A 16,377-nucleotide genomic window follows, 5' to 3' on the forward strand; every position below is an offset into this window, starting at 1 on the left:
CACCATCAGCGAGTTCACTGACTATTTTTCTGATGTTATTCGATCCATCTTCTACATTATCGAGTTTTTAATTCTCCAGTTTAATATTCCACTGTTCCCGGAAAGTTGCTTTCAAATTCCCATCCTGGAGTCTACTAACGTCATAGATTCCCGGAAGGTAGTTAGCCTTCCTAAATTTCAATTTAGATTAACCATAAACACTACTAGATGGTGATCTTTACTTTTAGCATCAACAATAGCACTCCTATATACCCTAGTATCTTGTTTTGATTCTGCCTGTCTTTGGTTTACAATAACAAAATCTATGAGGTTGGCTATCTTACCATCATGTAAACACCTTGTTAATTTATGGGCCATTTTATGAATGCTTTATTACTTATAACTAGATTGTTATCCCTAAAAAATTGTATAAGTCAGTAACCATTACTATTTTCTTTTCCTACACCCAGTTTCATAGGTAGGAAGAGGTCTTCAGCCCAAAAAAGCCAACTAGAACAACCCAAACCTAGAAGAGTTATCCATTAGTAAGAATCCAGTACAAATGCTGTGTCGTTTACTAGGCTCTAATTCCTTCGGGGGGCGCTACTTCTTAGGGTCACCCTGCAGTGCTGTTAGCAGTCGTGTTTGTTTTTTTAAAGAAAACTCGTGAAAGGTCCACCCTGATACCACTATGAGGCCACGCAAGCAGGATTTCCCTGTCGGGGATAGGGACGGAGAAAGGAACTTATGACGGAGTAGAGATCCCAAACCATCTCACAGCACCGGAAGCTGTGACAACAATGTAACAATTTCATTTGACGTTCTTTTTTTTTTTTTTTTTTTTTTTTTTTTTTTTTTTTTTTTTTTTTTTTTTTTTTTTTTTTTTTTTTTTTTTTTTTAACGTTTCTGCTGACTGTTAAAAATCTTTAATTATTGTCAATCCAAAATTCTGCTGATCTTGGTGCATTTCATTCCCCACAGTATATCTTCTCGTTTTTTCAGATTTTAATGTCTGGTGCTGAAAAATTCAACGAGAAACCGACCAAAGGCATTCAGTTTTTGCAAGAAGAAGGACTATTATCCACTCCGTTAGATTCTACTGAGGTGGCTATGTTTCTACGGAACAATTCTCGACTGGACAAGAAGATGATTGGTGAATATCTGAGCAATCGCAAAAACTTGGAAATACTTGATGCCTTTGTAAAGTGAGTTGTTGTCTGATATATAGGCCGTTATAAAATACCGCGTAACATTTGTCATCTAATACATGCTAACTTGTGAATTGGTATTTTTGTTTTTCTAACATTTGTTTTGCCTCTCTACAATGCCAGGTGGCTGAAAAAGAATAAATGAATCATAATGTCTACTCAAAAAGGTCCTAACTCCTCAACCATTAACGGAAGTAACTCCGTACTTAACTTGCTCCGTAGGATTAACTACTTATTACATAAAAAAAAACTAGTTTTTCTAACTGAAAGTAAGGAGCGACATTGAAACTTAAAACGAACAGAAATTGCTCCGTATATGAAATGGGTTGTCCCCTCCGCAATCCCTCGCTCTTTATGCTAAAGCTTTTAATTGTCTCAAAAAGCAGAATTGTGGTAAAGAGTCAAACTTTAGCGTAAAGAGCGAAGGATTGCGGAGGGGACAACCCATTTCATATACGGAGTAATCTCTGTTCGTTTTAAGTTTCAATGTCGCTCCTTACTTTCAGTTAGAAAAACTAGTTTTTTTTATGTAATTTCTGAACGTTTTTGAATTAATGCATGTTTGATTTTGGCCCTCCACACATAAATTATTAAAATGAAATTTACATTTTAATTCCTTTTTTGGCTAAATGTCTTTCTCTTAGTTCTGATCAGACGATTTTGAGAAATATGGGATGGAGAAGGAGGCCTAGTTGCCATGTAATTTTTCGGTTACACAAAAAGGCAACTATAAATTTTAATTTTTAACGAATATTTTATTAGTAAAAAATATACGTAACTTAGGAATTAACTTACGCAACAAACTTTTGTATTCTTAAATTTTTATTATGTATATGAGGGGGTTTGTACCCTCGTTAATACCTCGCTCTTTACACTAAATCGTAAGTTTTGTGCCGATTCTTTAAGAATGACCCCTGAATCAGAAAGGCCGTAGAATAAATAGTTGAAATTACTAAAAATACTTTAGCATAAAGAGCGAGGTATTTATCTCCTCCTAAATACCTCGCTCTTTATGCTAAAGTATTTTTAGAACCCCTCATATGCGTAATAATCTCTGTTCGTTTTAAGTTTCAATGGTACTCCTTACTTTCAATTGAAAGAATTTCTCCATGTTTATTTTTTAATTTTTTTTATAGTAATTTTAGAAAATCCTGCGCCCTTTTCATTGAATTTCTGTTCCCCCATGACATATTTCTCCAAGGAAAGATCCTCCCACATAGCCTCCTCCCCTCAACCCCACCCTCAAAACCAAAAAAAAATCCCCTGAAAACGACTGTACATTTCCCAATAACCTTTATTATATGTAAACACTGGTCGAAGTTTGTAACTTGCAGCCCCTCCCCCAGGGACTGTAGGAGAGTAAGTCATTCCCAAAGACATAGTTATTATGGTTTTTGACTATGCGGAACAAAATGGCTATCTCAAAATTTTGATCTGTTGACTTTGGAGAAAAAATGAGCGTGGGAGGGGGCCTAGGTGCCCTCCAATTTTTTGGTCACTTAAAAAGGGCACTAGAACTTTTCATTTCCGTTAGAATGAGCCCTCTTGCAACATTCTAGGACCACTTGGTCGATACGATGACCCCTGGAAAAAAAACAACAAAAAAACAAATAAACACGCACCCGTGATTTGTCTTCTGGCAAAAAATACGAAATTCCAATTTTGGAATTGAAAATTCAGCTTGAAAATTTTGCTCTAGGGTTCTCTGATACGCTGAATGTGATGGTGTGATTTTCGTAAAGATTCTGTGACTTTTAGGGGTGTTTTCCCCTATTTTCTAAAATAAGACAAATTTTCTCAGGCTCGTAACTTTTGATGACAAAGACCAAATTTGATGAAACTTATATATTTCATCAATTTTGATGATATAAAATCAGCATGAAAATCCGATTCTTTTGATGTATATTTTAGCATCAAAATTCCGTTATTTAGAGTTTCGTTTACTATTGAGCCGGGTCGCTCCTTACTACAGTTCGTTACCACGAACTGTTTGATAAACAACTATTTTAGCTTATGTAATAGCAATTTATTGTTGTGTTTTTTGAGGTTTGCTTTGTTTTTATTTTGTCCTTAGGATTTTATATATATATATATATATATATATATATATATATATATATATATATTACCCTTTATACACTTTTCTGCAGCTTAGGACGGTCGAACAGAAGTATCAATTGATGTCCTTGTTTTTTCCTTCAGAAATATCCTCGTTTTTTCTTCTTCAGAATTTGCTTTATTTTGGGGGACTGTTCAAACATTTAGAAAGGTCTTTCCAGTGAGGCTATTCTGTTTTTTTCTATTTTCAGTTTCTTTCAATCAAATGTGAATTTTAGATGGATAAAAGACATGGTGTCAAAATTAACTATAAAGTACACAAAATAATTATTGGGAAAGTCTGAGAGTCATGCTTTCTTTTACCTATTGGATAACTTTATAGTCTGAGTGAATTCTGCAGTTCTGATCTAAACTCTCATAATTTCTATTCTAAGGAACGTACGAAATTGAGGATCTTTATCTGGAATAAAATATTTTCTAAAACAAGACAAATTTGTTTGATATTTTTTTATTTTGTTCGTTCGAAAACCACAAGAAATATAGTAAGACCCAGCTGAACTAGAAATATCTTTAACAAGTTTATATTAGATCTTGTTTTCAATCATTAATTTTATCTAAAATTTTGGAGTTTTTGGAAGTTTATTCGCTAGTTCATAAAAACAAATTGCGTCAGGGGAACCTTCGTTCCCCTGACGTTTGCCCTTTGCCCTTTCTTAATTGTGAATTTTACGACTGTCCTTCATATTTAATATTAAGTTAAGGATTAAGATTTCGAGCTTCTTTTAATTTGACTAATCTATAACACCTCTAAAAACAATACCGAGTTTGAGTAAAAAAAAAGTCAGTACAAAAAGGTGTTTTGGATTGAATCACTCTTTTTGCAACATTGAGTTAAACTATAATAATTTGACGTTTTTATTCCCTACCAAGGGCTTTTGATTTCAAAGTAGAAAATTCAGGGTTTCATAGGTGGTCGTTTTGGGCATTTAAGCGTGCATTTAGCTGAAATTCATCCTCTGGATTGGTCTTCTGAGTCACTTGAGTAATCAGGCCGCTTATTGATTCCCTAAATAAATGGTTTAGTCATTTAGATTTGATGTGATTAAGACAAATGACCAAGACTAGAGGTAACTTTTTGGCTCCTGTGACGGTAACATACGATGCCATTGATGCTGCTCACGTTTTTTATTCTTTTCTTACAAATTCTGTTCTTGTTGTTTTTTAAATTCCTTATTTATCCATTAATTATTTTCTTTTTCTATAGGTCTTTCGATTTTTCTAACAAGCGTATAGATTTAGCTTTGCGAGCTTACCTTGAATCATTCCGTCTTCCTGGAGAAGCGCCACTTATTGATAACCTAATTCAAGCATTTGCAGACCATTGGCATGTGAGTTTTATTCCTATTCTTTTTTCTTGTTTCACTTCCTCTTTCTCACAAACTATCTTCCCTCTAAAGACTATAAATTATTTATAGAATAATTGAATATAAATTATTTGTCTAATGCTTGATGAGACATATCTATTTTGATTCTTTCTGTAGCGAACTTCTTTTTTCCGTTTTTTTTTCAGTAATTACTTGAGGAAGAAAATTAAACTTTATTCATGCCCAAGAGCCAAACTTATACGAAAAAATGGGAGTGTTTACCCTCACTTTGAAAACACGATTAGACATCATCCATGCTTTTTACGTTGCATTTTTTTCCCTTTTTTAAAGTTTCCTTAGAATGTTTTCCTTTAGCAATGGCTGTTAAAATTGCGAAAAAATAAGAAAAGTTTTCTCATTTAGAATGTCAATCATGCTTCAAAAATTCAATGGAAAGAAAGTTATTGCACTGACGGGCTTCTGGTAACGATTATTTTAAGAGTTGTTTGGATTTTTGTTTTTTGGAATAATGAAGGTTTCTGAATTGTTACAAAAAGGATAGGGAAAATCTGAACATATTTATTAATTTATCATAAAATTCACCGCTAAGAAACTTTCCTATTGATTATTATTTTCATTTGTTTCCTTCGAAGAATCCACTGTATCCAGTACTTGGAGAAAGGCAACATAAAAACAGCGGTTATTTTGCAAGAATGGAGTGTGATCAGAAATATTTATTGAATTTTGTAGATCTGCATTGGAGTTGTACTGCATGTAAAGCGGTAGTGGAAGGAGTTATGCTATTAAAAGTTTTTAGAGAAAAAAAACAGAAGTTGGATGAATATAAATAAGGTTCATCTTGAATATAAAAATAATTGAAGATCAGGAAGTGGCTGAAGCGTGCCTTTGCAACGCTTTTTTTTTTTTTTTTTTTTATATAAATCAGTTTTTGATGAGGACATTTGAGTCATTTATGTTTAGGTGTACTAAATGTGATGCTGAGATGTGGTTCCTATGGAAAAAGGGAGTACTGTTAACATGATTTCTTTCGCCAGGAACTGTCTCAGAATAGTTTTGGGAGTATTTATTGAATTAATGTCGCAAATTCTCATAGCAAAGTCTAGGCCTTTTTACATTCATTTTATCTAGTGGACCATTATGTAGATTGAAATCCGTTCATCAAAACGATCAATCAGTGATAGATCCGAGGTTTAGAATGTGTCTTGGATGAAAAAACTATAAATTATCCAGACATTTACGTTTTTTGAATATTTTATTTTTCGCTTTATTTTTTCCTTGTTGTTCTTCCTATTTGTTTGTTCTTTTTAGCTTTTTTATTTTCATTCTCAGTCTTTTGCTATGATGCAACCTTGTTCATTTCTTGCTAAAGTTGCTATTTTTAATCAATCCTGTTCCATAATAATTCTATTGTGTTATCAAGATAGGTGAGTATTATTCAAACAAATGTCAATTTTGCTTCTAACATCAGGCATAACCACACCGTAGAAAGGGCTCATAGGTGCGTATTGAGCTTGGTTTTTCTTCTTTTTTTTTTTTTGTTGCCTTTATCTGTTCTTTTCAACCAGAATTCAAAACAGATGCCAGTGATGGATACCTCTGATAATAAAATCGAATCCTCAAAGTTTCACAAATGAAATTATTTTGGTAAAACTATAAACAAGAATAAAATTAGACTTAGTCCAAAATATTTTTTGCAGACAATTTCTGTGGGTTTTCTTTTGCATTTAATAAGGTGAAGGAGTGCTAAAGAGCTTAGTCGTATATGGGTCCCTTCTTTCAATAATTTGAAAATAAAAGCATTCTGTATATTTTCTTTATTTCAAGCTAAAGGGTCAAGTTTGAAATTTTAAAAGTCAAGTTATTTTATTGTTGAAACTGGACAATAATTTGGATTCACCTTATGCTATAGAAGTCTACTGGAGAGCCATTCGCGAACAGCGGTGCAGCGTTTACTCTAGCCTACGCAGTTATCATGCTGAACACAGATCAACATAATACAAATGCTAAGAAACAGAATGTGCCCATGACGGAGACTGACTTCATACGAAATTTAAGAGGTGTCAATAGTGGTGAAAACTTTGACCAAGAAATGCTTACTTCTATTTATAATGCAATTAGGTGAGTAGATTATCGCTTTTCTTTGTCAACTAGTTTTCCATTCCTTATAATTTAAATTCAAAAATTAGAACTCGAGAAATAATGTCATTTGTTCTTATTATGAATAAGATTAACGTTCAATCTCAAAGAAATCTACTAATCGGTTTTTTTATACCGTCGTTTTCATCAAATCGCTAATCTGTTGTTTTATTCTGTTTTTGTTTTTTTTTCTCTTTTGAGGGTGCCATACTTTTCTTTTTGCCTACCTTCTTTTTCGAATAGTTCCGTGTATTATTTGAAATATTCAGTGTCCCATCCAACCAGGATAAGCCAGGGCAGGGTGGTAGAGGACATCAAGGCGCATTGATTAACCTATTACGAACCAACTTGTTTTTCCTAGTTTAGGAATATTCATTGTATAAAAGTGGAAAGTCCTGATCTCGCCAAAAGTCCTGATCTGTCGCCAAATCAGGCGTCAAATTAGGACTTATGTGCAAAAAAGCTTGTGTTCCCAATTAGTTAAGACCGACTGCGTTTGGCACCAAACTTGGAATTAGCTTGTGTCCACAAGGCTTAGCTTGTTTTTATACTGAATTAGAACTTTGGTCGTTTTTACACTGACTCGGTACTTAGCTCATTTTACTCCAAGTCGGGGCCTGGTTAGTTTGTAAACTGAGTTACCGAAATTCTAATACTTGGATTCAGCCTGATTTTTCTTCTTTTATTGTAACGTGCAAGGACTTAGCTCGTTTTTGCAGCGATTCATGACTTATCTCATCAAATCGCTGAAAGAGAACCTAGCGCACTTTTTTTTACCGAGAATGAACTTAGCTTATTTTACAACGAGTTAGAACTTGGCCCGTTCTTTTGTGATTCAAGATAGCTCGTTATTGGAATTTGTCACTAAATTACTGAATATTGAATTTCTCGTTTCTGCCGAAGTCAGAACTGAGCTTGTATTAAAAATGAGTCACTCTACATCTTGGACTTGGCTAATTTTTGCACTAGACCACTATTTAACTCGTTTTCGCCTCGAGTCACCGAAATTCCTTCGCTCGTGCTTAGATTATTTTATACCGATCCAGGACTTTGCTTGTTTTGTAACTAAACAAGGATATAAATCATCTTTATAGTGAATCGGGATCTAACTCGTTTTGTACCAAATCAGAACCTAGTCCGTATTTACACCAAGTCACCGAAAGCCTGAAGCTCTTTGTTCTTGCAACGTGTTCAGTCTCGTAACGTTTGTCCTTAGCTCGTTTTCCGCCGAGTATAGGGGTTTTCAGGACTGAGCACGTTTTTGCACAGAGCTATTCCACAACTTTGACTTGGGTTGTTTTTACAGTCCGTCAATGCTTCGCTTGCTTTTGCACCACATTAAAGTAATTCTTCTGATTAGGCTATAAGTTTTTGCTCGTTTCACCGCTAAGTCAGAAGTCAGGTCAAGTCACGCTTTCCACAATGTTATCAAAAACTTGCAGCTTGGACTTGGATCAATTTTTATTCAAAATCAGGACTTGTACTTGCTTGTGCACCTAGTGTGAGCTTATGTTGTTTTGGATCCGAGTCAGGAATTCACTTTTCAAATAAAAAAAAAAAACTTATCTTGTTCTTGCTCTGATTCAAGACTTCGCTTTTCAGACAAACTTGTTCATACTCCGAGTCAAGATTTAGCTTGTTTTGTGCCGAGTTGATGAAACTCTACAATTTGGACTGAGGTCGTGTCTACGTAGAAGCGGGATTATGGATTTGAAGGATAATCCTAGCAACATTCTGCAAGTCGAAGGGATCGAGGTTTAATCGCTAGCTGCAACCTAGCAAAGGACGAACCACGGCCCATAATAACAAAAAAAGCCTTAACCCCTTAAAATGGTGCCAGGTCAAAACAAAAAGTAAAGCATTGGAATTACTTAGGCCAAAAATCTGTGGAGAATACTTACTGTGCCTTCACTTGACCAGCAAAAAAAAGTCACATTTTTGCATAGGGACCACTAATGTATCCGTTTTTTCCTTCGCTCTAGAGAAAAAAGAACGTCCGAGGGTCGGCTGGGAGTAGATTGCAAAATAAAACCCAAGATTGCTGGGGAACTCCTAGGAGGTGGCAAAATTAGAAGCTTTAAACCGGGGGATAAAGGAGTTCGTTAGTTTCAGAGGTTTTAACGCTGTGACGAGCTTAGAAAAAAAAAATTGTAGGTACGGCCAATACCTGAAAAATTGTTGACACATTTTTTCAGTTTTCAATTTTATTGCAAAAAAAAATAAAATCGTTTTCTATTTCGTGGAATGGGTTCTGAACTGACTACTACTAATGTCACTGACAAACCCATCGCAGTACCAAGTTTACGGAAACAAACACAGTTGTTCGTGCTCCTCCTCCATCTATTGTTTGTTAAACGTGGTTTTATTACGACTGGTTAGAACTTAATCACCAATAATTTTGTGATATTTGCTTCCATGGTGCTAGTAATACGAGTATGTTTGATTTTCATTTCAGGAGTGAAGAAATCGTAATGCCAGCAGAACAGAGTGGAATTGTTAGAGAAAATTATCTGTGGAAAGTTTTATTAGGTAGAAGTGCTACCTCCGAAGGAAATTATCTCCATGCCTCAAACGGAATGCTTGACCATGAGCTTTTTCAGATACTTGCAAAGGGTCCAATAGTTCAAACATTATGCATGCTTTGGGATCCTTTAATAGATCCCAAAGCTTTGCAAAGGATCTTACATGGATTCAAGAAATGTGTCATGATTGGTTTCCATTACAATATGACTGACACAGTAGATTCTTACTTAAATACTTTGAGCAAATTTGTACCTCTCATATCTAACTATGATCACCAATATGTTGCTGGCATTTTTGGAAGGGATAATAAGGGACAATTGGCTCTTAGAACTTATTTCCTTCTTATTCGACGGTATTGCAATACAATACGAGATGCGTGGAAAAACCTGTGTACTTGTCTCCTTGGGCTTTATAATGCAAACTTATTGCCAAATAAGCTCTTAGAAATTGATGATATTATTGAAGGCACCGTGTCAATTGAAATAAAGTCCCGAGAAACTCGGAGATCTGATACTGGGTTTATTTACTCTCTTTTCAATATCATTTCATCGAGTGATTACCAACTGTCTCCTGAAGAGCTAGACGCAGCCAGAAGCTGTGTTCAAGAATGTGGAATTGAAGAACTGCTCAATGAATCAAAGTTTATGAGAGCTGAAGCACTTATTGAGTTTGTGAAAGCTATCGTAGAAATATCTCCATTGCCAGAAGGGTCAGAGGTTACTGAGTATTCGAAAAGTGTGACCGTCTTCTTCATGGGACTCTTAAGCAAGATAATCATTCAAAACGGGTAATATTACGTCTCCTCTCTCTCTCTCTCTCTCTCTCTCTCTCTCTCTCTCTCTCTCTCTCTCTCTCTCTCTCTCTCTCTCTCTCTCTCTCTCTCTCTCTCTCTCTCTCTCTCTCTCTCTCTCTCCCCTCTTCTTTTTTTTGCCATCATTTTTCATTCTCTCATCCTTTCATGTAGAAAAGAATTTAGTTTTTCTTCATGTGATTTTTATTATCGTGTTATACTAATTTTTTTCTTACTTGACCATAAGCATGTTTGGTATGGGCATAGCCAGGGCGAGCAATTGGGGGTGTGTGTTCAAGCTGCCACCGTTTAAAAATCAGTTCTTACATTTAAAAAAGTGCATTTTTGAGGTATGTAATGGCTAATTAAATACTTTTTCATTATAAGAACCCCCTTTTCCCCCTGAAATGAGCTAGATATTTCCTGGAATGAAAAACCAAAGATTTTTTCAAATGAAAGATCAGATAATCTGCAAAAAAAAAAGAAAAAAAAGGAAAGCGGTTTAATTAGGTCCTTTGAGCCAGAAATTTACGGATGCAGTTTTCAAACCGACCAGAATAAAATATTGTTCCTCTATCCTACTGACACAATCACAGCTTAAAAAACGATTTGAAGTCCACACGTTTTTTGTAGATTAGCTTCTCCATGGGCTCCATTTTTAGGGATCTGTTTTTCCAAAATCAATTCTTTTTTAGGTGTATTAGGATTTCTTGGGCCAATTCAAGGATGTCCTTGATTTACGGTTGTAGGTTCTATGCTGTTTAGAAATAAAAAGGTTTTGGCCATTTTCGGGCCTTATATTTAGATGCTTTAAGTTGTTTTTATTTCATTATAAACCAAGATCCCCGTGGTGCAGATTTTGAGGGTTAAAATCACTTTTTTCCCTTCTTAAACTATTTATAGGGACATTTTTTTGTTTTTACTTTTTCTTGTGGATTAGGGTCCGTTTGTCCAAAGGACTTAAGGGTAGAAGTTTCAAGATGATCGGGAGAAAACCAAGTTAGCCCCTTTTTTGGGACTGATTTTCATGAGACCCATGGCCCCAAACGAAACTTTTAGTTTGGCCCTGGCCAGAGAGTAAATGGGATTGATAAGGTCAAACATGCCCGCCTTTTTTCCAATATAAAACCTATCTGTAAACAATGGGCAATTTGTATTATTTATGGCCCTCGTCCCTAGGTTTACTTGGTTTATGTTATCTCCGGAGACATATTTACTGGATCTTCCAACAATTTTGAGGAAAATGTCAAAATAGTTGTCTGAAAATTTTAATCTAATGCTATGGATCAATACGGGGTGCTCAGGGGCAAAAAGAGTACGGGATTGGGCCTGGGCGTCCTCCAATCACTCTACCCTTAAAAGGGGCGCTATAAATTTTCAGTTTCCAATTGAAATAGTTGTCGTCTCAGGTTTCTACGACCATCTCTTCTATTTGAAGCGACAGGGGGAAAAAGGAAATAATACATGAGAGCTTAACGCAATGCTAGTGCGTTGACTCTGTTTAAGTCGAGCCAGATTATAAATGAACTTTTACCTAAATATAAATATAATACTTTTTGAGGTACTTGTCTTATTTTTTTAGAGAGCGTGCATCTCTGATACTTCCAGTTGCAAAAGATCATTTACTGTCTCTGATTTTGGATGCTTCTGCAAATAATGAGTATTACCTGTTAGACAGATCAGTTAATGTCTTACTTCGTCTTGCTATATGCTTGATTTCGAAAGAGGAGCTAACCTCTGCTGTCCTGCACTCCCTAGGCGTTTTACTTCAGATTAAAGCGACATCTTTGGAAAGAGTATCGAAGCCAATCATTTGGGGATTATATGAACTTTTGAAAGCAGGCTCTTCTTTTGTTAAGGAGGATGGAGACTGGGTCGTATTGTTTACTCTCCTTGAATGTGCTGGTGCTGGTGCTAGTCTACCAAAAATAATAAAACCTACCGGCAGCTTTCAAGACCAGAATGAAGAACGAAGAAATCATGAAACTGGCCAAGAATCAGACAAAGGTAATCGCATATTTCTTATTTCTTGCTGCTAATTGGAAATTAAATATCTATCTTTTTGTGGTTGGAGTTTCAGTTTGAATTGTGCTGGGTGCTGTTACTCTTTTTCCTTTTATCAATTTAAAAAAACTTTTCCACAAAAGAAGTTTTTCAAAGAAAAGTAAAGAGCAGGAATAAAGTCAAATAATTATTCAAGCGAAAACGACCATGAATCTGTGAAGATGAACAGGTGACCTTAGGTAACGAAAAGATTGATCAGGTTGGGAGCTTCAGTTACCTTGGTAGTATTATTAGTAAAGATGGTGGGAGCAGTGAAGATGTTAAAAGTAGAATAGCTAAAGCTCAGGGTGTTTTTTCACAGTTAAAAAAAGTTTGGAAGAATAGAAAGATAAGCCTACAAACCAAGATTAGAATATTGGAAGCTACAGTGATGACAGTGGTCAAATATGGCTCTGAAGCATGGACACTCCGAAAAGCAGATGAAAATTTACTAGATGTTTTCCAGAGAAATTGCCTACGGATTGTTCTGGGTACCCGGCTGACTGACCGTATTTCAAACAGTAGGTTGTACGAAAAGTGTGGTTCAATCCCGCTTTCTGGGGCTATAATGAAAGAAAGGTTGAGATGGCTAGGCCACGTTCTACGGATGAAGGATGACAGATTACCGAAGATTGTCCTTTTTGGCCAACCGTCTGGGACTACACGGAAAGCAGGTCGTCCTTGTCTGGGTTGGGAGGATGTCATAAATAAGGATTTAAAGGAAATGGGAACTTCCTGGGAGGGTGTAAAGAGGGAGGCTTTAAATAGATTAGGTTAGAGGAGGAGCGTGCGTAGCTGTGTTGGCCTCAGGCGGCTTGGTGCTGCAGTGAGTTATTAGTAGTAGTAGTAGTAGTCTTGTTTCCCATAATATCGAAAAAAAAAGATAAATGACCACCATAACCAAGGCTACTGAAAAACAAAACAAATGGATATGGATTGATAGTTTAACATATGCTGATATTCATTCCTGAAAGTCTTAATAATTTGGGGCTTATTAAAATTAGAAAAAAAAGAAAACATTAAAATGTATTTTGCTTCAAGTAAACTGCCGTTGAGTGTCGTAATTATCGAGGCATTAGTCTGGTCTCTGTTGGTAACAAATTACTGAGTAATATGATACTTTTTAGACTGAGACATGCTGTAGACAAAGTTTTAAGGGAAGAACAATGCGGTTTTAGAAAAGGTAGAGGATGTGTCGACCATGTTTTCACTCTTAGGTTAATAATTGAGAAGTCCCTTCGTTGTCAAACACCTTTGGTCCTCAGTTTTATCGATTATGAGCAAGCTTTCGATTCTGTTGATAGAAGAGCGTTAACAAAGGTCTTATCGTTATATGGTATACCAGAAAAATACATTAAAGTGATTTGCGCTATGTACGAGAATAATACTGCTGCGGTTAAGATAGGAAATGAGGTTAGCAACTGTTTTTGTATTAAATCAGGAGTTAAGCAGGGTTGTGTTCTATCCCCCTTTATATGGATCATTTTGATGGACTTCGTCTTAAGGAGCACAGGAAAGGCAATTGGAGACCATGGAATCAAATGGGGAGGAAGAACGCTCATGGACTTAGATTATGCTGATGATTTAAGCATATTAGATGAAAGTGGGAGCAAAATGAATGAACTTTTAGAGGTCTTACGAGTTCAGGGTGCTAAAATAGGCTTGAAAATTAATGTTAAGAAGACCAAGTCACTAAGGCTAGGAATAAGTGAAGATTAACAGGTGACATTAGGAAACGAAAAGATTGATCAGGTTGGGAGCTTCATTTACCTTTGTAGTATTATTAGTAAAGATGGTGGGAGCAGTGAAGATGTTAAAAGTAGAATAGCTAAGGCTCAGGGTGTTTTTTCACAGTTAAAAAAAGTGTGGAAGAATAGGAAGATAAGTCTACAAACCAAGATTAGAATATTGGAAGCTACAGTGATGACAGTGGTCAAATATGGCTCTGAAGCATGGGTACTCCGAAAAGCAGATGAAAATTTACTAGATGTTTTCCAAAGAAATTGCCTACGGATTGTTCTGGGTACCCGGCTGACTGACCGTATTTCAAACAGTAGGTTGTACGAAAAGTGTGGTTCAATCCCACTTTCTGGGGCTATTATGAAAGAAAGGTTGAGATGGCTAGGCCACGTTCTACGGATGATGGATGACAGATTACCGAAGATTGTCCTTTTTGGCCAACCGTCTGGGGCTACACGGAAAGCAGGTCGTCCTTGTCTGGGTAGGAAGGATGTCATAAATGAAGATTTAAAGGAAATGGGAACTTCCTGGGAGGGTGTAAAGAGGGAGGCTTTAAATAGATTAGGTTGGAGGAGAAGCGTGCTTAGCTGTGTTGGCCTCAGGCGGCTTGGTGCTGCAGTGAGTTATTGGTAGTAGCAGTAGTAGTAAACTGCCGTTTATGTTCTGGTTTTTAGAAGGTACGGGGGGGGGAGCGGCAGTCCTACTCCTCTTAGTTTCTGCTCGTTTTGAGTTCAACTTGGTTATTTGTTGTAATTTTCTGTCCATTTGGGTTGTATTAATTTATTGATGATGATTACCTGACTTTATTTCTGATGAAAAAATTGATTGACTTTATTTCGGCTCATATTTGGTTTGATATAATTCTTTATGTTTCTCTGAATAACGTATTTTGTGGAAAAACATTTTAGAACTTAGTTTCTCTTCGTTTTTAATTGACCTCATATGTTTCATTGGCTGACAAAAGAATATTTTAAATCATTTTGGTTTTTCTCTATAAGAATCCAGATTTTGGCTACCATTTATATGTTGGACAACATTTTTCGCAATTTTTAGGAATATGCACCCTTTTGAAAATCTAGATACGCATAGTAAATATTGATTTAGTTTTACACCTCAACTTTCCGTTTAAAAATAAACTAAATACCCTATTATGTTCCTTAGGCACTGTATCTATGTAGTTTTGACCACCTTGATGTGCTTGCACACTTTTGATTGAGTTTAGTAGATGGAGCAGAAGTATTTATCGTAGTAGGCCTGAAAATTTGAACTTGATACCTTCATTTGTTCTTGAGATATTACTGAGACGTCTTATTGACAACAAGCATGCCCAAAGTGCCTCTTTATTTGGTTTTAAAGCAACTTAAACTTTTTATAACAGTTTGTACTTTATACCTTATCCCAGTCCCAAGATATCCCGCCTGGATATCTTGACCCCGTCCATTTTGACAACCTGGATGCACTTAAAATATTTTGATTTGGGAAAAAATCAGCATAAGGCACTGCTGGGATATTGCTAAAGCACCTCTTTGATAACCTACATGAACATAGTGTGTTTTGATTTAGTTCAACATCGCCCTCACTATTCTATGTAAGTTTTACTGATACTCTTAGCTTTAGTAGTAGTAGTAGTAGTCATAGTAGCAGAAGTAATAGTATGAGCATTGGGAGTAGTATTAGTGATAACAGTAGTTGTATTGGTAGTAGGAGCAGTAAAAGTATTCACATTGTGGCTTTTTGGTGTAGTTTAACATTCCTTTGCTCATTCGTGATAGTTTCAATTTAATGTTTTATTCTGTTTGTGAGATATTGCTGGTACATCCTTTTGATAACCTGCTTGCACGTAGTGTATTTTCATTTAGCCCAACGTGTCTCTCAACAGTCTAAAAGTTCCACGTTAATATCATTAGCCTACTAATAGGAGTCCTGATATCAGTTACAGTAGTATTATTTCTAATATGTTGGTAGCATGCACATTGTGCCTTTTAATTAGTTCCACACCATGAAAGTTTCAGCCTAATTCTCTAGGCTGTTCTTGAGATACAGCTAATATGTCCTCTTGACAGCCTGTAGGCACATCGTGTTTCAGTTTAATTCAGCATCTCCTGTCAACATTCCCTGAAAATTTCTCCTTAATCCACTTAGTAGTAGTATTTATGGTAGCAGTAGAAGCAGTAGTACTAGTATGCTTATACTACCTTTTGGTTGACTCAACGTCAGCCTCAAAATGAACTGAAAGTTTACATGAATATAGCTATTACATTCTTTTAATAACCTGAGTCCACATAGTGTGTTTTGATTTAGTTTAACATCCTCCTTAACATTTCATGTAAGTTTCACCATAATACCCTTAGCTTCAGCAGTACTGCTAGCAGTAGTCATAATAGTAGCAGTTTTAGTATAGGTAGCTGTAGCAGCAGTAGTAGTAGCACAGCTTGTAGTAGTAGTAATAGTAGTAGTATGCACATAGAAACTTTTGGTTTGTTCAAAATCCTCTTGACATGCCCTAGACTTCTCC

General features: G+C 35.8%; 1 protein-coding gene across 1 annotated transcript in view; it reads left to right on the forward strand.

Annotated features, from left to right (window-relative positions):
* The window catches only part of LOC136032028 (Golgi-specific brefeldin A-resistance guanine nucleotide exchange factor 1-like), a gene marked incomplete in the record, with an annotated part of 78,359 nt that overhangs the window by 53,898 nt on the left and 8,084 nt on the right, over positions 1 to 16,377 (forward strand). The window contains 5 exon segments of the mRNA XM_065712114.1: positions 982 to 1,184; positions 4,510 to 4,633; positions 6,540 to 6,748; positions 9,222 to 10,076; positions 11,662 to 12,086. Coding sequence (XP_065568186.1) covers positions 982 to 1,184; positions 4,510 to 4,633; positions 6,540 to 6,748; positions 9,222 to 10,076; positions 11,662 to 12,086 — 1,816 coding nt within the window.

The sequence above is a fragment of the Artemia franciscana genome, chromosome 10, assembly GCF_032884065.1.
Source record: "Artemia franciscana chromosome 10, ASM3288406v1, whole genome shotgun sequence".
NCBI classification, from domain to species: domain Eukaryota; kingdom Metazoa; phylum Arthropoda; class Branchiopoda; order Anostraca; family Artemiidae; genus Artemia; species Artemia franciscana.